General features: G+C 43.5%; 10 protein-coding genes across 10 annotated transcripts; 6 read left to right on the forward strand and 4 right to left on the reverse strand.

Moving 5' to 3' along the window:
• Nucleotides 1-418: 418 nt before the first annotated feature.
• On the forward strand, nt 419-2,297 carry V2V93DRAFT_390866 (uncharacterized protein; the record flags this gene model as incomplete). Its single annotated transcript, XM_066912417.1, has 2 exons — nt 419-488; nt 547-2,297. The coding sequence occupies 2 exons, from the start codon at nt 419-421 to the stop codon at nt 2,295-2,297; spliced, it is 1,821 nt and encodes a 606-aa protein (XP_066766679.1).
• A 624-nt stretch (nt 2,298-2,921) lies between these two features.
• On the forward strand, nt 2,922-4,711 carry V2V93DRAFT_368013 (kinase-like domain-containing protein). The gene is made up of 7 exons (XM_066909700.1): nt 2,922-3,035; nt 3,106-3,196; nt 3,263-3,383; nt 3,448-3,574; nt 3,637-3,705; nt 3,763-4,492; nt 4,551-4,711. The coding sequence occupies exons 3-7, from the start codon at nt 3,277-3,279 to the stop codon at nt 4,580-4,582; spliced, it is 1,065 nt and encodes a 354-aa protein (XP_066766680.1). The 5' UTR covers nt 2,922-3,035; nt 3,106-3,196; nt 3,263-3,276; the 3' UTR covers nt 4,583-4,711.
• Nucleotides 4,712-4,909: 198 nt separating this feature from the next.
• Nucleotides 4,910-5,964, forward strand: V2V93DRAFT_368016 (uncharacterized protein). Its single transcript, XM_066909701.1, has 3 exons — nt 4,910-5,216; nt 5,280-5,366; nt 5,422-5,964. Exons 1-3 carry the CDS (start codon nt 5,086-5,088, stop codon nt 5,534-5,536), a joined length of 333 nt encoding a protein of 110 aa, XP_066766681.1. The 5' UTR covers nt 4,910-5,085; the 3' UTR covers nt 5,537-5,964.
• V2V93DRAFT_206723 (uncharacterized protein) lies at nt 5,634-7,139 on the reverse strand. The gene has a single exon (XM_066907006.1). It carries the CDS (start codon nt 6,897-6,899, stop codon nt 5,943-5,945), a length of 957 nt encoding a protein of 318 aa, XP_066766682.1. The 5' UTR covers nt 6,900-7,139; the 3' UTR covers nt 5,634-5,942.
• A 6-nt stretch (nt 7,140-7,145) lies between these two features.
• V2V93DRAFT_390868 (uncharacterized protein) lies at nt 7,146-8,314 on the reverse strand (the record flags this gene model as incomplete). Its single annotated transcript, XM_066912418.1, has 2 exons — nt 7,146-8,055; nt 8,121-8,314. 2 exons carry the CDS (start codon nt 8,312-8,314, stop codon nt 7,146-7,148), a joined length of 1,104 nt encoding a protein of 367 aa, XP_066766683.1.
• An 878-nt stretch (nt 8,315-9,192) lies between these two features.
• V2V93DRAFT_385719 (DDHD domain-containing protein) lies at nt 9,193-12,678 on the forward strand. Its single transcript, XM_066912245.1, has 4 exons — nt 9,193-9,584; nt 9,641-10,937; nt 10,990-11,285; nt 11,352-12,678. Exons 1-4 carry the CDS (start codon nt 9,475-9,477, stop codon nt 12,466-12,468), a joined length of 2,820 nt encoding a protein of 939 aa, XP_066766684.1. The 5' UTR covers nt 9,193-9,474; the 3' UTR covers nt 12,469-12,678.
• Nucleotides 12,679-13,330: 652 nt separating this feature from the next.
• V2V93DRAFT_368026 (HAD-like domain-containing protein) lies at nt 13,331-14,672 on the forward strand. The gene is made up of 4 exons (XM_066909702.1): nt 13,331-13,554; nt 13,611-13,651; nt 13,730-14,246; nt 14,305-14,672. The coding sequence occupies exons 1-4, from the start codon at nt 13,518-13,520 to the stop codon at nt 14,427-14,429; spliced, it is 720 nt and encodes a 239-aa protein (XP_066766685.1). The 5' UTR covers nt 13,331-13,517; the 3' UTR covers nt 14,430-14,672.
• V2V93DRAFT_368029 (uncharacterized protein) lies at nt 14,441-16,082 on the reverse strand. The gene is made up of 5 exons (XM_066909703.1): nt 15,853-16,082; nt 15,769-15,785; nt 15,588-15,659; nt 15,403-15,489; nt 14,441-15,347 (listed from the first exon to the last, which is right to left on the reverse strand). The coding sequence occupies exons 1-5, from the start codon at nt 15,868-15,870 to the stop codon at nt 14,804-14,806; spliced, it is 738 nt and encodes a 245-aa protein (XP_066766686.1). The 5' UTR covers nt 15,871-16,082; the 3' UTR covers nt 14,441-14,803.
• Nucleotides 16,083-16,371: 289 nt separating this feature from the next.
• On the reverse strand, nt 16,372-18,191 carry V2V93DRAFT_368032 (aminotransferase class-III-domain-containing protein). Its single transcript, XM_066909704.1, has one exon. The coding sequence runs from the start codon at nt 18,058-18,060 to the stop codon at nt 16,624-16,626; it is 1,437 nt and encodes a 478-aa protein (XP_066766687.1). The 5' UTR covers nt 18,061-18,191; the 3' UTR covers nt 16,372-16,623.
• A 918-nt stretch (nt 18,192-19,109) lies between these two features.
• V2V93DRAFT_379660 (Alg9-like mannosyltransferase family-domain-containing protein) lies at nt 19,110-21,056 on the forward strand (the record flags this gene model as incomplete). Its single annotated transcript, XM_066912019.1, has 6 exons — nt 19,110-19,221; nt 19,290-19,415; nt 19,479-19,547; nt 19,606-19,787; nt 19,848-19,975; nt 20,027-21,056. 6 exons carry the CDS (start codon nt 19,110-19,112, stop codon nt 21,054-21,056), a joined length of 1,647 nt encoding a protein of 548 aa, XP_066766688.1.
• Between the last annotated feature and the right edge of the window lie 190 nt (nt 21,057-21,246).

A 21,246-nucleotide genomic window follows, 5' to 3' on the forward strand; every position in this document is an offset into this window, starting at 1 on the left:
TATATGAGATCGACGCTTAACGCAGTTCCCACGACAAACTCTCTACTCAAAAAGAGTAAACTTCCGTTTGCGGTCATTATACAGCCCTACACAACTCTCCGGGAAGATGAGGAACCTGTGCCAGTCGTCTCTGATTCTGTGATCTCAAGATGCAGACGTTGCCGAACTTACATCAATCCATTCATCACGTTCATTGATCAGGGTCACCGATGGCGATGCAACATGTGTAATCTTACTAATGATGGTATCAATTTGTCTTTTGTCCTTTGTGCTGGATTTAGATCACTGATTTGGTTCAATTCTGTATATAGTTCCGTCCGCATTTGATTGGGATTCGCGTAATCAAAAACAGGTCGATCGCTGGAGTCGCGCTGAGCTTAACAACGCCGTGGTTGAGTTCGTGGCGCCGCCAGAGTACATGGTGCGACCTCCTCAGCCACTCATCTATAGTTTTCTGATCGATGTCAGTGCTTCGGCAGTCTCTAGTGGTAAGTATATCTGAATTAGATTACCTCAAGTGCAGAGACTGATATCTTATTTACACAGGCCTGGTTGCGACAACCGCAAGGACCATTCTTGAGTCTCTCGACCGCATTCCGAACAAAGACAAGCGCACTCGATTGGCTTTTATTTGTGTAAATCAGTCACTTCACTACTTTTCGATCGCGCCCCCACCGAGCCCAGCAGAACCTTCTATGCTTGTTGTGTCTGACCTTGATGAGCCGTTCTTGCCCATTCCTCACAATTTACTTGTCCCTCTTGCAGAGTGTCGTGAGGGTATTGAGGCTCTTCTCAACCGTTTGCCAGATATGTTTGCAAATTCAACTAGCACAGGAAATGCCATGGGCCCAGCTCTAAAGGCCGCTCATAAGCTGATTGGAAATATTGGAGGCAAGATTGTGTGCTTGATGGCAAGTCTTCCAAATCTCGGCATTGGTAAACTTGAGCCCCGCGACGATAAAAAGTCTTTAAGCTCTGGCGCCGAGAAGTCATTATTACACACACAAAATTCGTTCTATAAGAGCTTTGCGGTAGAGTGTAGCAAGAGCCAAGTCACAATAGACATGTTTTTGTTTTCTTCTCAGTATCAGGATGTTGCCTCGCTTAGCAACCTTCCTCGCTACACCTCTGGCCAAACCTACTTTTATCCTGGCTGGAATGCAGGCCGTTCAGAAGACGCAATCAAGTTTGCCCATGAGTTCAGTGAGCATCTGTCTATGGAGATCGCTCTTGAAGCTGTTCTGCGTGTACGTGCCACGAACGGTATTCGCATGAATACCTTTTATGGTAATTTTTTTACCCGCTCTTCGGATCTCTGTGCGTTTCCTAGTTTCCCGCGCGACCAGAGTTATTCCGTGGAAGTTGCTATTGACGAGACAATTGCGAAGCCGTTTATCTCACTTCAGGCCGCGGTTTTGCACACAACTTGCAATGGCGAGCGTCGGATTCGAGTAATGACACTCGCGATCCCGACTACGCAGAACCTTACAGACGTGTATGCTTCTGCCGATCAAGTTGCTATTACGGCATTCTACGCGCAGCGCGCGGCTGAAAAAGCTCTTTCTTCTGGATTGCCTGAGGCGCGTGATCTCGTAGTTGGCAAGCTTGTGGAGATGCTTACTACATATCGCAAAGAGCTGATGACTTCCAATGTTGGCGCGAGCGCACCGCTCCAGTTTTGCGCCAATTTACGCTTGTTACCGCTCTTATTTCTTTCTCTTATCAAGCATGTTGCACTCCGCAAGACTGCTGCTATTCCCTCAGACCTGCGATCTGCGGCCCTTGACATGTTGGGTACTCTACCCGCCAAGTATCTGATGCAGTATATTCACGCTGATTTGTACTGCTTGCATAATATGCCGGAATTTGCCGGACGACCTGACGAAAAGACCGGAGATATCGTTTTGCCACCAAAGATGAACTTGAGCGCTGCAGTCATTGAGAGATATGGTCTCTATTTGATCGACGATGGACAGACCCAATTTTTATGGATCGGGCGTGATGCAGTTCCTCAGCTTATCATGGACGTCTGGGGCTTGCCATCGCTCGAGCATGTCAAGACTGGTAAGTCCACTCTACCTGTTCTTGAATCCGACCTCTCGCAGCGAATAAACGCCATTATTGCCAAGTTGAGAGAGAAGAAAGGATCGATTGTTTGGCCTAACCTTTACGTTGTGCGTGAGGACGGTGATCCGGCATTAAAACTGTGGGCTTCGACATTTTTGGTTGAGGACCGCGCCGACCAAGGAGCTAGTTATCGCGAGTTTTTGACAAATATGCGGGAACGGTCTAATTAAAGGTGGCAATATTCTCTGTGTATGATTTATTGTATGTCAGTCTGCGTCCGATTGGTATGTGTGATGAGATTAAAGCGATAGAAAAGAGAAAAAAGAAGCGGTTACTTGAAGATTCTACATAAGTGTACAATGATTTGATTTGTCATATAATATTTGCTTTCGTTTATGAACACTGCAGCATTTTTTTTTTATTATATATTTATACGTCTTTTAAAATTATTTTTGTCTCCCTTTTGTGGATTTAGTTGCTAAAAATTTGATATTTTGCACTTTTTGTTTTTTTTTGGTCGACCTCGAAGTTGCGGTGGCCTCTCGGAATGGCTTAACATGAAACAAACGGGAAATGCACGGCACGCGTCGCGTACGCAGTTTCGTAATTTGCTGCATGAACCAGTTGAGGTCTCGATTGCGCTAGGCTTCAAGTTATGACAGTCAAATCGTTAGCAGAGATAGATACTAACAAGAAAATAATATTCTATTTATAAGTCATATAGTAATAATAATGTATATCTACTCTTGTCAAAGATGGCGGCGAGCGGTCCAACATATAAAAAAGGATAGGACAATTGACGCGTAGGAGTTGGTTACAAAGGCATGAGCGAACCAGGGTTACTTAAGCGATCAGGAAAACCCCAGAAGACAATATCCTCATTTCCAGACCTGCTCCTGTCCTGACCCCTTCCAGGTGGATTCTCTGCCTTGCACTCTTTTCACTGACTTATTAACGATTTATTTTTGGTATCGTATATGAATATGTGAATATCTCAGTCAGTATAATGAAGATTGCTAACTGCAAGTTGGAAATCAGTACAAGCGCGCGAGCATTTGACATTCATTCCGCACAGATAGCACGCATATACCAGATAGATTACTCTATTTCAATTGGAGCCTCCTAAAGTGTGAGATACTGTGCTGTATCATCTTCCTGTTGATAAAATCAATATACTAAGTTAAGTACTATACAGTAGAAGAATCAACAATGGCTGCACCAGTTTATCAATCCAATCCTCGCAAGTTCTCATTCAACGTTTCAGATCAATATGAGATTCTTGATGTTGTTGGCGAAGGAGCATACGGATTTGTATGGTAAGTTTGAGTGTTTTCTGGATTTCTGTCTGATTTCGGGTCGCTAAAGCAAAGAAATTTTTAGCTCCGCCGTGCATAAGCCATCTGGACAGAAAGTTGCAATCAAAAAAATTACACCATTTGACCATTCTATGTTCTGTCTGCGAACTTTACGAGAGATGAAGTTGTTAAAGTATTTTAATCACGAGAATGTATGCCGCACTGTGAAATATCTGGTTTGGCAGCTTAGTTAACAATCCTTTGTATCGCATAGATCATTTCTATATTGGATATCCAGCGACCTAGTAGCTTCGAGACTTTTACCGAAGTTTATCTGATTCAGGTATTGAATTGCATTGGTTTATTATGTACTTTGCAGGTTCAATTTTAACATGAATAGGAATTAATGGAGACTGATATGCACAGAGTTATTCGCACTCAAACGCTATCGGATGACCACTGTCAGTACTTCATTTATCAGACTCTACGAGCGCTGAAAGCAATGCATAGCGCAAACGTGCTTCACAGAGATCTCAAACCGTCAAATCTACTTCTAAATGCCAATTGTGATCTCAAAGTCTGTGATTTTGGTCTTGCGCGCTCGGCGGCGGCTTCAGATGATAATCAAGGCTTTATGACGGAGTACGTCGCCACACGATGGTACCGAGCTCCAGAAATTATGCTGACCTTCAAAGAATACACTAAGGCAATTGACATGTGGAGTGTTGGATGTATTCTCGCGGAGATGTTGAGCGGCAAGCCACTATTCCCGGGAAAAGACTATCATCATCAGCTAACGTTGATTCTGGACGTTCTGGGAACTCCTACAATGGAAGATTATTATGCTGTGAAGTCTGCACGGGCTCGCGAGTACATCAGGTCCTTACCATTCAAAAAGCGGGCCTCATTTGCTGCAATGCTACCAAACACTAATCCTTTCGCAATAGACTTGCTCGAGAAAATGTTGACCTTTAATCCGACTAAGCGTATCACAGTCGAAGCAGCGCTGCAGCACCCGTATTTGGAACCGTATCATGATCCAGAAGATGAGCCTACCGCTCCTCCGATTCCAGAGGGATTTTTTGATTTCGACCGGCGGAAAGATGAATTATCTAAAGAACAACTGAAACGTGAGTAACAATTACGATATTGTTTCGAAACTATTAATAAGGCTAATTTGGTTTATAGAGTTGATTTACGATGAAATCATGCGGACATAGCTATTTGTAGAATAATGTTACTACCTTTGGCATTCAGTTCCACAGACGTAATAAGCGACCGATAGCTACAAGAGAACCGAAACTAGCACAGGGCAAACAATTAAGGTGCGGCTTTCACGTGTCGAGTCCTGAGCCGCACTTTCACTGTAGTAATCCAAAACGGAATAGTAATTGCTAGTTGCCATGACGACTGGATTATCCGAGCTAAACTTGATTAGGATAAATGAGTACAACCCAAAATGGGAAATCGTAAGCAAAGGGTCTGACCGCTACGATGCCGCAAGATAGCGGATCATCGTTTTCTTTTCTCCCTCATCCCCTTTTTCACACTTATTCTTTCGCCTATCACACCTGATTACTTTCTATTGTACTCCCTGTTGCATTGCATCTCGCAAAGCAGATCAAATTACTTTATCTCACTTTCATCCTCCCTTCTCTTCCAGTCTTGACTGCTTGGTCTACCATTCTTTCAGTTGCTCTATCTGATCTCGTCACTTCCTCCAATGTCATCCTTTGCTAGCACTCAGTCGACGGAAAAAAAGCTCTCTGATTCTGCACAGAACCAGCTGCCTCTGCATGTGTCTGAGGGACAGAATGTTCAACGTCAGATTCTGCACAACAAGTTCCTTGAAGCGTACGCACCTATGTTAACATTTTGGGACGGCACTTCACAAGTAGTATACTAACTTTGAAATAGACGAACAAACTTTGCCTCACCAACTGACAACTTGATGTCGCCTTGTACAGCAAAGCTTCAGGCCCACAAGAAGAAGCATTACACTAAGTATGTCATGCATGGTTATTGACTGGTCAACATGTATCTAACTTTGTACTCGCAGAACCAAGCCTCAGCTTTTGCGATTCGGAAACCTCGCAGCTGTGGCTGCAGCCGGTAAAGAGAACTCCTCTGAGCGGCCCAGCCGTTTTGCCAATTCTGGTATATTTGGATCTTAAGTCGACCAGTACGATTGACCTCCAAGTAGACGACGTTACCTTTTGTTGAGGTTTTGTAGCGTGCTGCGTGTTTTGATTCTCTACTGAAATTTTTGAGATAAGTAAATTTTTTTAAACTGCGTTTTTAGGTCTTTAGTTTTTAGTTTTGTATGGTTTCGATGCTTGTTTTTAATTGTTTACGGCGCAGGAACGTGTACTTCGCATTATCACGCGAAAGCAGGGCTTTTCAAGTTTTTATATCTTTTACCACTCCATCCTAAACTAGTTGTCGTCTATGTCATGGCTTGTTGAGAATTCAATGCTGCTTGTGGTTTTTTCTTGTATATGTGGAAGGTTTAGCTAGAAATCTATCAACATTGAGATGATTCATTCTATTCCAGAGAATTTCAGTATATCTTACAAATTCTTACTTCTTTGCCATCTTGGAGAGCATTTCTTCGTCGCTATCTCCGATTTCGCCTTCGGATGCGTTCTCAGCATGCTGTACCTTTACTTTACCTGAAGAAGATCCTCTATGTACAGAGGCACCCGTGTCTGGTAAAGGTTCACTCGTAATTACTGCTGTCGTACTCAGCTTCCTGATAGGCCCCTTGTGGCCTTCAGGCATTGATCTCGGGTAAATACGAGCTTGTTGCGACTGGAGAAAGGTCGCGGCATCTTCGCTGCCGTCGTCATCGTCTGCAATAGCAGTACCACTTGATAGGTGGTGTGTAGAAACCGCTGAGGATCCCGCGGTATCTGCCATTGTAGTATCAACTTCTGGTTCAAGTTCTACTAATGAGGCACTATCTACACTATTCACGTCAAATGAGATAAGGTCGGAGGCAGCTTCTTTAGATCCCGGAAATGGAGGCAGTGCACTATCGTCATCCGACGAGCCGGAAGCCGATTCTTGACTCAATTCTCTATCCAGAAGCTCATTGTCTCGCTTTATAAACAGCTCCAGACCGGGGTTTGGAAGCATATCGTTCACTTCGTCTAGAGCTGTGTCGCTTGCATAGATTGCTGTTACACCGTCAAGACCTTGGACGCGCGCAACTTCTATGACTTGCTCCGCGTTTACTGGTCTAGTGAGAAAAGGCAGACCGTTTTCTTGTTCACCTTGTTCGTAGTACTCGACATGGAACCATTCGTAGCTAAATGGTAGTTGTTCAGAATCACATTGCTCGAGCATATCATGTTCCTCCACGTCCATCAAATTTCGAAGTTGAGTCTGTGAGGCTACTCTGCGTCTGATGAAATACGATGAGTCGCTGATGATCACCCCCACAAGAGAGTACCGATGAAACTGTAGTTTCTTCGACTGTTCATCATTTTCAGGAACAGCCGATGGCTCGCTGAACATGTTTGCCATAGATCGCATTTCTTGCTCGAGAGTAGCTATTTTTTCATCTATACGTGTTATGAATGAATCTAGTGAACCAGTTAATTTCAGCAGCTTGTTTGATATTTCCGCGTGCTTGGTATCTGTTGTCGGGGGAAGCTGCGTATCCGCGGGAGTGGAAAAGTATTGAAGTGTAGATTTCAAAAGTGACTGTGTATTAAAGCCCTGGGTGATAGCCGTTAGTACAACGTAAAAAAAAGCATTTTAAATAACTGTTTTTTATCATCATACCGAGTAATTTGTAATCAAATTTCGTCGTTTTCGCAACTCTTCAATTTCATTCTGGATATCAGACCTTCTCTTCATATTTTTCCTCATCACATCTTTAAATTGCAAAGTGTACCGATCAGGATACCATTCTATTGGCAAGTCAATTCCTGCACCTGCCATTCCATTTTCTTGATGTATATTCATTGTAAATAGATGAGAAACTGTCTTCAAGTAAGCCTCTGGTTCTTCTGACCATATCAAGTTGTCAAGGTAACCAGTCAGAGTCGAGTAAATTCCTCGTAGATCATCAGTCAAAATGACGTCTAGACTTGAGAATTTTTGCTCAAGGCTAGAGTCTTCAGGAGATGAAATGGGATGTTCAACTACCGCAACAGCAGTAAATAGGTACTCTCCGATAGGTTTTATTGTGCTTGACGCTGAGTTGATGGTATTCACCAACTGCTTTAAAATCGGATTCAAATTAATTGAGTCCGCGTAATGTCCGGTAACAAATTCCCAAGTCCGCAGAAAGGAAGCAGTAGGCTCCGCGTCAGTTAAAAAATCGGCATGCGCAAGATCAACATATGAATCTCCGCAAGCAGTTATGGCACCCGTCAAGTTCTCTATACTGGCCCAAGAGCGTTGTGATATTTCCGAAGTGCCAGAATCATCTAAAAATGCCATGATACGCTGTGTCTCGACGAGAAACGTAAGACGATGCAAATCTTGTTCTGACATCCCCGAGGCTGCAAAGTCGGGAATGAAAATCATTTCCTTACTCCACCACTTTTCCGATATTCCATAGTCGTCGACCAGCTGGTTTCCAAAAAGTAGTAGCGACGCACGGACTAGTGGGATAGTGTGAATTATAGAGAGGAATGGAGCTAAGAGATTAGCGCCGTCACAAGGTAGCAGTACTGGGAACCTATAGAAACATTAGGACTCAACAAGCAACCTAGCTGAATTGACAAAGGATAGAGTAAAACATACGTATTTGGTTCTCGTCGAAAATTTTGGAGCTCAGGGGGTCTTGATAAGTTGACCCCTTGTTGAACGATACCCCACTGGTCTGCATTGTACATATTTCCTGTAGCTGGTCTAAATACTGCCGTGTCTTGCTGCGAGTCAATATCCATCTCAGAGTTCGACAAATCCTGAAGAGACATGCGCATAGCTTTAGCCATATCGTCTTCTGCTAATTTCCAGTTACAAGTTAGAACTGCATTTCATAAAGTAACCTAAGAGACTTACTGTCCTCGTCATCACCAAAAGCAACACTATTCGCAGTGGAGTCATGGAGTGCTGGCTGATTTTCTGGTAATGGATGTGTAGAATTGTCGTAGAAAACTTCAGGTGCAAACGCTTCTATAATGTAATTTTAGTTAGATAAGATATTTGAGAAATTGTAATCATTGAAAATAGTACGCGTTTCATGCTCACTAATCTGAGGCTCATCTCGCCGTAAAGCACCAGAAACTGAAGTACTACTCTGTGTCGACGGGGGAGTAATTTGGGTCTTCAATGATTCCGACCTGCGATCCTGTGATCCGAATGTCAACAACAATCAAACAGAGTGAATACTGGGCTTGTTTTGAATCATCATGTTATTATCATACCTCTTCAATTTTGCCTGAGAATATGTAATCAATTGCACGTCCGACATCGTGATTCGATTCCTATTGAAGCTATTAGCAATGATAAACGAGAATGAACTTTTTCTTTGACGTACCTGAAGCGCAAAAATGGCATCATCTCGACTAAACCCCATATCTTCGATCTGGCTCACTTTATCGTCTGCCATTGCTACTGCTTCACTCAACCTCAAACTGAATAAGATCCAAAAAACCGAAAATGTAAAATTCAGAAATGATGATTAATATCAAGGTCAAAAGAAGTCCCAGAGGACTGGCTGTTGAGTTAAGAGCGCGGACAGGAAGACGAGCAGCAGATTCGTTTAGTCGTCTGATAGAGAGTTGAGCGCAATGACCGTCGCACGTGAGAAGGCTCTAATGGAACTCTGACTTTCGTTATATTTTTGAATAAAAGCAGCAACCTAGGCAGACAGCTATCCGATTCTTTAGCTATCATATCAATTAGTGTGATTATAAACAGTGTCTGTTATAATATGTATAACAATGTTTATCGCTGTACGCCGAAGTTCGGGTTTTAGTCAACCGGTTCAAACTAATCGGTTCTTAAATGCGGCGGGGATCTACGACAGACATTCACCGAATGCGTATAGCAGTGACCAGAGGCCACCGTCCTTGATCCGCTAGTTATACTCGCCCCGACAGCAAGCAAACCGACTATCACGATTCCACATTCTGCTTCAAATATTGCTCGCATGGCATCGTCCGGCGCTGCGAAGGCGACGTGCCTGGATCATGCTGTGCCATACCGTCAGCGCCTTTCTCGCCGCGAGTTACCGCCTAATACGCCGCCGCTCGTCATTCGGTGCGTTCACATGCTCTGCTGGCGCATGATTCGAGATTCTAACTACTTTATTGCAGCTGGTACTTCGCAACCGATGTCCCCAAGTCTAAACCTTTTGCTGAAATGAATTGGAAGCCGCCGAAGCCGCCCTCAAAGTTCGTTCCATTCTCGGCTATCGACTCGCGTAACATCGAGGCTCTCTACCAGCGAAATCCAACTAAGGCTTCGCCAACGGAGACTACCACCGAATGTGCAGATGATCAACTGGATATTGTTGCCGTAAATGAGGATCACCTTTTTCAAGTTGACATCAGACGACGCGAACTTTCTCCAATTTATTGGTCTGGCCCGACTTATGACGTTCGGCGGGGGACCTGGTTCTATGCCGACAGCAGCACGCTCAAGCCTTGCGACGAAAATCTTGCAAACCAAATTGAAGAGGGATATTTGAAAAACCAGCCTTTTTCAAAATCTACTATAGATACCCCTGCTTCGTCTGGCAGAGAATCTGAATTGACTAAGCCTGAAGCTGGGTCTGAATCATCAATGGCACCGATTATTGATTCAATTCAGATGCCAACTCCACCTCCTCCGGCTGCTGGGTCTACATCTAAACTCTTGGGAGTCGATCAAAAGGCGACTGATGATATACGGCCACGAGCCTCTTCTTTCACAGGCTCTCTTACTAGTGCTTTCATCTTCCGTTCTCGCTCACGCTCTCCTGCTCCGAAGGAGACCGAGAGTGCTGCAGGTTCTTCTAACTCACATACTGTTTCCAGCGGTGAATCTAAATCCTCGCAGTCGTCTCTATCTCAAGCTGTGCAACAAACGCTACTTACTTGGCCATTGTATGGGCCTCACATGGGCAAGTATGTAATTTATTCGAATGATGCTGTCACAGCTTGGATTATTAGTGATGACTTCTACGGCAAGTTTTCTTCGACTATTTATCAAAGACTCACTGCAGGAGCTAGCATGGGTGGAATAAAAATTGTGCGTGGCTGGTCAGATGTGAAGGCCAAGAAAGCTGCAACTGCCACTACTACTACTGTACCTGCAACTGCAACTGCTGCTGATGCTGCTACAAATCCACAGTCGATCATCAGTGAGGATGTGAAGCAAGCTACTATGAGTGCACCGGGAGACGCAGCCGCCCAATTAGTAGAAGCGCTCAAGTCACAGCGCGATACGGAAATTAAATCCGCGGAGGGCGACGAAGCGAGCGATAACAGAATCTTGGAAGCCCAAATGGAGCAGGATTACAAGCTCGATGAGGACGAAGATCAGAATCGGGAGATAGATCACCTTATATTATGCGTCCATGGAATTGGTCAAAAGCTCGGTCAGAGGACGGAAAGTGTCAACTTCGTTGGAGTAAGGTCTTTTTGCTGCTGTTAAAAAGAATGCGTAGCTAACAAATTATTAGGATGTGAACAATTTTAGGAAAACGATGAAGTCAGTGTACTCATTCTCACCTGATCTGCAAGCTCTCAATGGCAGAACAACTAATGAAACTGCGAAGGTCAACTCTCGCGTTCAAGTTTTGCCTGTCTGCTGGCGGCATCAAATTCAGTTTGGCTTGAAGAAGCAAGAGTCGGAGGCAGCTGGCACAAAGGAGCAGGACATTGGCTATGTTTCTAATGAAGAGAATACTGCGGAAGAGGAGGATGAATCAGCTACTCTGGAAGATATTACTATCGATACAATTCCTGCTCTTAGAGGGTAAAGTATATCTGAGTTTTGTATACTGTTGTTATATCGTGACTAATTTTGTCTAATATTGTACAGAGTCATTTCTGAGGTTTTACTCGACATTCTTCTTTACTATCAGCCAAACTACCGAGTGCGAATTATGCGCAATGTTGTTGACGAATGCAATAAAATATATCGGCTTTATAAAAAATGGAATCCGACATTTAATGGCCGAATAAGTATTGCTGGTCATTCGTTAGGTTCGGCAATTGCATTCGATATTCTATGCCGCCAGCCAGATGTCATCCCGGAGTCAAACTCGAAGGTAATAAAAGACGATACAGGATATACGCTAGAATTTGAAGTCGATTCATTTTTTGGGCTGGGAAGTCCGGTTGGTTTATTCCAGATGCTAAAGGGGAAAACTATTGCGCCAAGAATGACTCGCTCTGAGAGCGATAGCTCCTCAAAGTCGCCTTTGAGATATGACATTGACAATCCATTCGCTAATACCAGCAAGTATGATATTAAAACTAGCAGTCAAGATGTTTCTCGTCCTCGTGTTGAAGATATTTACAACATTTTCCATCCAGCGGATCCGATAGGTTATCGTCTTGAGCCACTGGTTGTCAAGCGTATGGCCTCGTTAAAGCCCCAGGCAATTCCCGCAACTCGTCGCGGTCTGAACAATCAAATAGCGAATCTGGCTGAGCTCTCTTCACGTGTGGCACAGAGTGCGTCAAACATGTGGAGTAGCATGGCTTCTGGACTTGCGAGCACGATTTTGAATAAATCTTTAGGATATGATCAGACTGGAGCTGGCGCAGTGCCGACTGCATCCTCTCGTCAATTTTATGGTCTAGCTACCGCTGATAGTAATAGTGCTGAAACCGGTGAACCAAACGAGACAGCGACCTCGGTTGAGACGCTGTACTCACGATTTCAGCGGGAGAGTAATAAAGTTAGCAAGGTAGCTGACGCCCAAGTGCGAATTCAACGTGATTCAGAGTTGATTCATGGCTTGAATTATACAGGTCGACTTGATTTTGCGTTACCTGAAGGGTATATGGATATTACGATTTTGTCGTCGTTAAGCTCACATCTGGGATACTTTAAAGATGAGGATGTGGCCAATTTTGTGATGGGACAGCTCCTTTCAAGACCTAATCCCAAGAGAGTGAAAAGCGAGAAGATGAGGAGCTCGAGAATTTGAAAGATGCTTTTTTTGCCCTGTACGATTTGGTCCTTGTGCGTGGTATTTTGTAATTCAGTCAAAGAAGCTGCACTACGACGTTACCAGCTTTAATTTAATCAATAAACAGTTTTGATGGTGTATGGTATCAGTTTTGCTTTAGCTTATGTCTTTGTTTTTGTACTTTAAATTGCCGTGGCTCTCTAATAAACTCATTTTATATATAATTAAAAGTGAGAAAAGCAAGGTTAACACATCAAGATTATCATCTAGCACCAAATCCTTATGATATAGTGATGGGGTACCCCAGCCCACTATTCTGACACAGAATATTTCATCATAGCGCACTGGTGAACCTACCCATCTTCTCTTTAACATAAGCAATGGTAGAACCTATTTTATTCGTCATAGACTCGGCCTCTGGCCCTTGCTTGCTAGCCCGTTCCTCGTAATTATTTTCAGTCGTCCTACAGAGATTCTCACCAACTCTTGAGTTCAAATAAACTTTGATTTCATCAGTCTCACCGTTATGCCCAATTTTATAACCTGATCCTATGTTGCATTATATTATCATTGTATTTGATTTCTTGATAAACAATGATTTTGTGTTTACCCACTCTGTCAAATCCAGCAGTTACATCACATTTATACACACTGAGTATTATAAGCACTAAATTACGAAGGCGAGCGATCCACATGGTCCTATGTCATTATCTGTAGAGCGGTTCGTGATGCACTTGGTCGCTCCGCGGCTCCGCGTAACAATAATGGTAACTAAGCAAATCGTCGTTTGATTCGAATAGTGGATCGTATAACATTTTGCCATTTGAAATAACTATTTGAATAAGTACTTAAATCTCTGTATTGCTATATTAAACCAGAAAAGGTTCTTGTTATATATAGACTCCCAAATCACCTTTCGTGCAACGCCGCAGCTGTAGAAAAGGCATCATTCAAGAATAACTAGTTACATCTGCCACAGACCTCCAGCGACGACTTCTAATCATATAGCCTTTCTAACTACAAGTCAAATACGATAACATTTGGAGGTCAAATCTAACAGGGTCAGCATGCCCGTACTTCAAAAGCGTATATTACTCGATATAGGTACTTATTATATTGGATCATATTCTGAAGCGCTGAGAGCTAAAGTGGTTGATTAGAGGGAACCGTCTGCTCGATTTCTTTTGTACGAGAAACTTTGGTAAATTTTCTTTTCATGATTTGGAACTTAACCAGAAATGTTAAACAATGCATCTAACCAAAAAAAATATATATACAGTTCCCGTATTTTCTGAGATCAATTCCTGCAGTTCTACAACTTCATTTCTCGGCTAATCCACCGCCAGACCTCCAGCCATATATTGATGCATTTCCTCCTTCCACCCGAAAGTCATACGATGTTCTACATAATCATATTCGTGAATTGACGCTTTCAGATAAGAAATTATCTGAGTTGAAAGCATTGCAAGGATACGTCTGGCGGCGGGGATACGAGATTGGAGAATTAAAAGCTCCGATTTATGAGGATGTATATGATGCGTTCAATATCTGGTTGTGCTCTGACGATATCAAAAAGAAGAGACAGATATATATATACTCATCCGGATCTACGGATGCGCAGATTTTGTTGTTTAGCCATACCGAGAAAGGGGATCTCACGCCGGCAATACAAGGCTATTTCGACACTGTCACTGCTGGTATGAAGCAAGACAAGACTTCATATGAAAAGATTGCAGGCATTATTGCTGCCGGAGAAGAGCCCAATAATATTTTATTTTTGAGTGATAACGTCAAAGGTGGGAATTTTTTTTTTCTGCGTTTAAGTTTTAGCTAACAATTTTGAAATCTATATAGAAATTGAAGCTGCCAAAGAAGCAGGGCTTGAAGCCTTCGTCGTTGATCGGCCTGGAAACGCGCCGCTGTCAGACGAAGACCGACAAGCACATATCGTCATTGAGAATTTCCACACTCTACTATAGGGGTCAAAACGTGAGGGAAGTTTTCTTATATTCCTATCGTAAGATGACAATTTTATAACAAAATTAAAAAGACACCAATTACAACAAACTGTAGTTGATAACAAAATCGACCAGGTCATATCATTACAAATATATAACATAATTGAGCAAGAACAATGCGGCGCCAAATAACATAAATATAGACAGAACCAGAAAGAAGACATAATAAAATGAATCTAAACATTAACCCTTTTACAAGAAAAAAATCCACATAGAGAAAAGCTAATGTGTTTGGCAGAACTTTTGAAAGTAAGGAAAAAAAGCATAAACCTGCTTCTACTCTAAATTGCATCTCTTCTAATTATTTAGACGTATCGTTTGAAGCATTTGAATGCTTAAGTGTAGGTCTCGATCAAAGTGTCTCTCATGGAACCAGTAATAGCTCCCTGCTGAGCATCTTGCAGTTTGAAAATACTCTCGACAACACTCAGCTCCGGGGCAGTCGTATCAAGTCCAGTAACCGCAAGCCAGTCATTTACAATCATACCAGCACCGACAACTGCAGAACCTCGGTTGATACTGCCAGCCACAAGTGGCACCTGTAGCAGCGAAGAAAGTTCGTCTTGGTCTTGTATCGATGTCTTAGGATGAACGAGACCACCTTGGTTACTGAGTGCGCAGTATGATCCGACAAGCACGTTATCAGCGATAGTTTGTCTGAAAACTTCGACACCAAGCACGTCTGAAATCAGCTCTTCGGTCTCACGCTCAATGTCCGGATGAACCAGAGCGACGTAGTCATTACAGCAGATGACGTTACCGAGTGCAGATAAACGCTCTTCTACTCGTTGAATTCGTACGCTGTCCGGCAGAGAGTTTCGTAAATGTTGAAGTTCTTGATCGGTGGTAGAAGTAGGTACCAAAAGGCCACGACGGTTGCTATATTCAAATTAGTATCGAGCTTCGATATAATATACACGATTAAAACACATACCCAGCGGTCAAGCGTCCAATTATTCTGGTACCTCCGATGGTGGTGTGACAAATAGGAATGACATCACCAAGCTCAGCTTCCAGGACGCTAAAAAGAAGAGTTAGAATCGGCGCAGAAAAACGTGGTAATTAGCGGCAACGACGCCCGATGACGACCCAAAGATGCCAAATCGCAGACAAACTAACCTGTAGAAGTTCTCCGAAGCTCCGACGGCCACCAGCGAGTACGAGTTGGTCAGAGTACCAAATACACCGATCCTAAGAAAAATCAGTATATTGAAAAACACCGGCTCAGACGGAAGTGCTGGACTAGAGCAGAGCAATAGAAAATTATAAGCGATCAAAAATTGGTAATTGTACTACTTACTCGTTCGAATTTTCAAACTATGAACAGAATTGTTAATAAGCTGATCGAATGTTCATCTTTCAAAAAAAACGCTAGAACACGTACTTGAGCGCGAACAGCCATAGTTGATATATATTAGATGAAGACAGGGTAGACAAATAGGTAGCGGTATTGGAATTAGAGACTTCGGCTTATATATGTGTGTCTTCAATATACCAAGACACGATACACCAAAAAAAAGGAAAGACGAATATAAAGAGATAAGAGGAAGCTTTTATTGCGATAAAAAAAGACAACTGCAGAGCTATGAGGAAGAGTTTAAGCACTTACACAGAAGCCTGGAGACGGGAATTTTTTCTTTGGCCGAGCAGGGTACACTTCTGTGCTCCATGAAAAGTTATGTTTAATGTTTTAAATGCACAACTGAGCGGCTTTTTGATGACCTCATTGTGCTGCTCTGTCAAAACCAAGATCCAAACGTTAAAACGATACTGCGGCTCACTGCGCTCGGTAAACCGCTTAGCAGCTCAGAGACTTGTTCGGGATGGCTGTGAGTAATCGGTAAGAAAATCACTCTACAATTTAATAATCAGCAGATGGAAACCAAAATTGAAAATATGTAATGCGCTGTGACTTCAAGTCTGCGTGAGTCATAGTTTGTGGCTACGTCATACAGTGGACCTCTTCCATACTACTACATCCACTCCATCGAAATATTCCTTAATAGTATAAATTACGTGATATTTATTCACATATAGATGACTATATGTATAGTTAAGGGGCGTGCAGATCGTTTACAGCGCATAATCATCGGAGCTCTGCTACTTTGATAGCACAGTCTCGAGCGCATTGAGCAAAATATCCGCATGCTTTTCTTCAAATAAAAGTGCTATTTAAAGTCATTAGCATCATCAAATACGTAAAACGCAAAAAATCGCACATACTCGGTCTTAGTCGCACTGAATGTAAACCACATCCACCGATATTGATTCCGGCTGCCTTCATGTCGAGTAAAAATTTATTGCGGGCAGCAAGATTTGGTGCATCCCACGCAATGAATGTCCCGCGTCCTTTACCCCGCAAATTAGATATCTTGTCTGGATGCTTGTCCTGTAAACTCGACAAGGCATCATAGAGGTATTCTCCCACTCGTGCGACTTGGCTCACTAGATTTTTCTCTTTGATTTCCTTCACGATGCCACGAGCAATCAAGGCCTTTGATGGATCACCACACCAAGTGTTGAACTGTCTGAATGGCTGCTGCGGCCTTAGCTCATCATTGCCATAGAAGAACCCAGCCGCCTGAAATTTTTTAGAAAACGTGACCATGTCCGGAGGGGTGGACAAATTCCACTGCTCATGAGCCCAGAAGGTTCCAGAAGCGGCGACACCGGTTTGAACTTCGTCGATTATTAGTAGAATATTATTTTTTTTTGTGATTTCGCGTAGCTGCTGGAAAAAATAGGGCGTCGCGTGATTGTCGCCACCTTCAGATTGAATTGGCTCTACAACGACTGCCGAGATTCGATCGTCCCAATCTTTGATAATTATTTCGAGCTCAGTAAGGCAATCATCTTCTTCCTTGCGGTTATACTCCTCATTTTGATCGAGTGGGTATTTGAGAGTAGGAAACGGCGCCTTGGGCCATTTGAAAGCAGGAATATCGAGCTTGTGAATTGGATTCGAGCGTGTGGTCGAAAGTGATCCGAATAGACGGCCGTGGAAAGCTTTTTCAAAAGACAGAATAGCCAGGTCTGGAGATCCTGGAGCGCTGTTATTCATAGTAGACTCCATTTCCGCGTCAGAAAATTTGGCATTTTTGCCTCTCTGTCTGAGGCGGTGGTAGATGAAAGCGGCCTTGTACGCTGCCTCGTTGGCATCACTTCCAGCCAACGACGTCCAAATCTTGTCCAGGCCATGAGGTGCAACAGAAAGCAATCCTTCACGCAGAATACCCTCCCACTGAATGCTAGGAAAGTTGCCAAGAGCAGGTCTGTTAACGATGGCGTCGATCATCTCGGGTGATTTTGCAATCTCAATGAGAGCAGGATTGTTGTATCCAAGCGCAATGGAGGCTATCTGCGCGTACACGTCAAGATAGAGATTACCGTCTGCATCACACAAATAGTTACCAATGCTCTTCTGGTAGTCGCAGAGCATGTAGGCAGCTTTGGTGTCGAAAATCTCGCCAAGAGATTTGAGGTATTTGGCGGAGGCCGGACCTGGGAAGGAAGTCACGAGACGAGGCAGTTCAGGCTCATCTGGGAAATATGCCGCAGAGGGCGAGTGCGAATTTGAGCTAGCAGTAGGCATTGAGAGATCAATTGGGTGGGTCGAGGTGACCCTGGCTCATAGGCTGCATAAATGAGGAGAAGAGACTGAGACGAAAAAGCTTGGATGCTTTATGGCAAATATAAAAAAGAATAAACTCAGTGATGCGGCGTCGGGCCGATGACGGAGGGGCAGGATAACTAATTGCGCTAGACCGATATAGGATTAGCTTAGGAGCGCACAGGCCGCCTTGTCTGACGCCTCCTCCTGACGCTTCCGTCGGAGGGCCAGATATCATCTATCCATTCTGTGGATTTCTGCTGCGTTGGTGCCTGTTCGAATGGACTGTAGGGTGGCGGATTTATAGGGCAAAGTGGCAGGAAGTTGCAGGTGTGCTGTTTGTACTCGCAAATGCGGACACAGAAGGAGACAAGACTCGCCGCAGCAGTACCAGGGCCTATACAGTCAGATCTGTGTTGGGGAGTAGCACCGCGTTCACCAAACAGTGCTAATCGATAATACTACCTGCGATTAATCGACTTCGTCAAATAGACAGACCGCGGTCAATCTGCGATCAAAACCAGAGACATTAGAATTGCGGCGAATAATGTCGTAGTCTGCGTGAATTGCCCGCTATCAGTCTGGCTTCGTCTTGCATGCTCGGGCAATTGTCCCTTAAATATTAATTTTAAACCTCGACTCGCAACTAGGCCTTAGTTAGCACATAATAATTAATAGAAAAAATCTAGTCATTAGCCATAAAGTTGCACCATTCCACAAAATATTTGAATTATCATCACTCGAGCCAATTTTGGCCTAGGCTAGAGAACCCTAGCCCAGTCCGCGAGACATGTACGTCTCGCTCGCTTGCTGAACCCCAACGATGTGCTCGCTCGCTCGCAAACTGAACTCCTCGTTCTCGAGAGTTCGAAAGATGTATTTCCCGGGGATTCGTGCCTACAGCTAGTTTCTTATACGTTATTAAATTTTTCTGCCTGCGATTTTGGCATCCTGGTGGTTGTGTTCTTCTCACGCACTACTCTACTGCATATCAAGATTCTCAAATCAACTCGCACCCACAGATCTACACCATGTCCTGGCGACTAACGTACTTAGCCTTTCTGCTAATCAGGCTCTACTTTACACTTTCTCCTTCTTATATTCACCCAGATGAGCACTTCCAGGGTCCCGAAGTACTCGCAGGTATGTTCGTCTTTGCATCCTCATTGCATCCTACTCGTCGCGCCGTCTAATAACTGTAAACCTTGCAGGCGATATCTTTGGCTGGAAGACAACGAAAACATGGGAATTTACTAGTGAAAATCCAATTAGAAGTATCGTGCCTATATGGCTTGCATATGGTATTCCAATGACGATTATTCGCTGGTTTAAAGGTCGTATGTTTACATTGCAATTGTATAATATTTCCAGACAACACAATTCTCACTTTATTGATGCAGCCGATGTTAGCGCTTATTTGGTTTACTATTGTCTTCGAATATTCTTCTTTGTTGTCTCCTTCTCGCTAGGTATGATTCCGCTGGTTACATTTTGCATAGGGTGTAATTGTAGCTAACTCCAAAGCAGAGGATTGGGCTCTGCAAGAATTAGGCATCACCCAGAAAGTCCGCGCACACTATCTCCTTTTTGTAGCTAGCTCCTACGTTACTTGGACATTTCAGACGCATTCGTTTTCAAATTCGGTAGAAACTGTTGTGCTGGCTTGGGCCTTAGTTCTAATCAAACGAATATCGAGCCGCAATTTTGGGGTACGTCTGAGCTTTTTATAGGATTCAATTCAGGAATTTCAAAACTAACTACTAGTTCAGCACTCTTCTCATTTTTGGTCATGCGTATTATTAGGCGGACTTGTCTCGCTAGGTGTTTTTAATCGTATCACTTTCCCCGCATTTCTAATCCTGCCATTACTCTACCTTATCCCACAATTTCTCAAATAGTACGTATGATTTTTTTTTCATTTGAATGATCTTGCTAATAATTGGATTAGTCCTGGATCGATAGCTTTAATTGCCGCATCTGCGATTCTATCGGCCGCTATAGCTATTTACATCGACACTCGCTACTACGGATCGACGGCGATGGTAATAACGCCGCTAAACAATTTTCTATACAACTCCAACACCGACAATTTAGCCAAGCACGGTCTTCATCCTCGCTATACACACGTTCTGATAAACCTGCCGCAGCTTTTGGGACCATATCTGCTATTTTTGCGGCCTCAACTCTCAATACCATTTTTGTCGGCTGTCTCTGGAACGGCAATCCTCTCGATATTTGGGCACCAAGAAGCGCGATTTTTGCTTCCTGCCGTTCCATTATTGCTTACTACGGCAAAATTCCCTAATATTTTATTGCATCATTCTGTCAGGAGGCGTGTCCTTTTTACTGTATTTGCAGGATTTAATCTTGCACTTGCAATGCTGTTTGGTGTATATCACCAAGGCGGCGTGGTGACTACACAGGCTGTACATGTTGGACCTCGTCTTGTGCATACAAGTGATGTAGTATGGTGGCGGACATATTCACCACCTGAATGGCTTCTTGGTCGAAATTCTGATCAAGTTGGATTTCTGCATCGCGGAGGAGTTGACGATATTGCGGTGATTCGGGAATTAGTTGCGGAATCCAAGAGCTTCACTGGCGTAAGAATATGGGACATGATGGGTTCCGATGAAGAGATTGTGCAGGAGCTGATTGCAATGATTGTGAGCGATCAGAGCAAACATCCAGATAAAGATATAATGCTCGTCGCGCCGCTGTCATCTAGCGGACTCTACAGATTCCTTGACAACAGCTCGCTGCCATTCCATCTACACCTTGACTACAGTTTTGCGAGACATATCAACATGGATGATATTGGAGTAGATTACGAAGAGGCGCGATATTACAAACGTATAGAGGCGGTAGACGGGAGAGAAGAGGTTGATACAGAGTTGGGGCTATGGGATAAAGTACTCGCAGTAATTATGCAGAATCGCCCGGGACTAGGAGTTTGGACGATTGTACCAAGAAAATAAGCTGCAAATTCCCAACAGATTTAGGAGCCTAGACAAAAAGTATTTGAGAGTCTTGCAATTAAAATGTCTGGTTTTTTACGTTTGTAGGTCCATGTCTACTATTGGCTCTTGGTTTTGCCGACCTAAAGCTTGTGTACAGAGATGCCCCTGATCTCTAAACGTGTATCCTTTATATCACACCTCAACGCAT

This window comes from Kockiozyma suomiensis (assembly GCF_038497685.1).
Source record: "Kockiozyma suomiensis strain NRRL Y-17356 unplaced genomic scaffold V2V93scaffold_5, whole genome shotgun sequence".
NCBI lineage: Eukaryota > Fungi > Ascomycota > Lipomycetes > Lipomycetales > Lipomycetaceae > Kockiozyma > Kockiozyma suomiensis.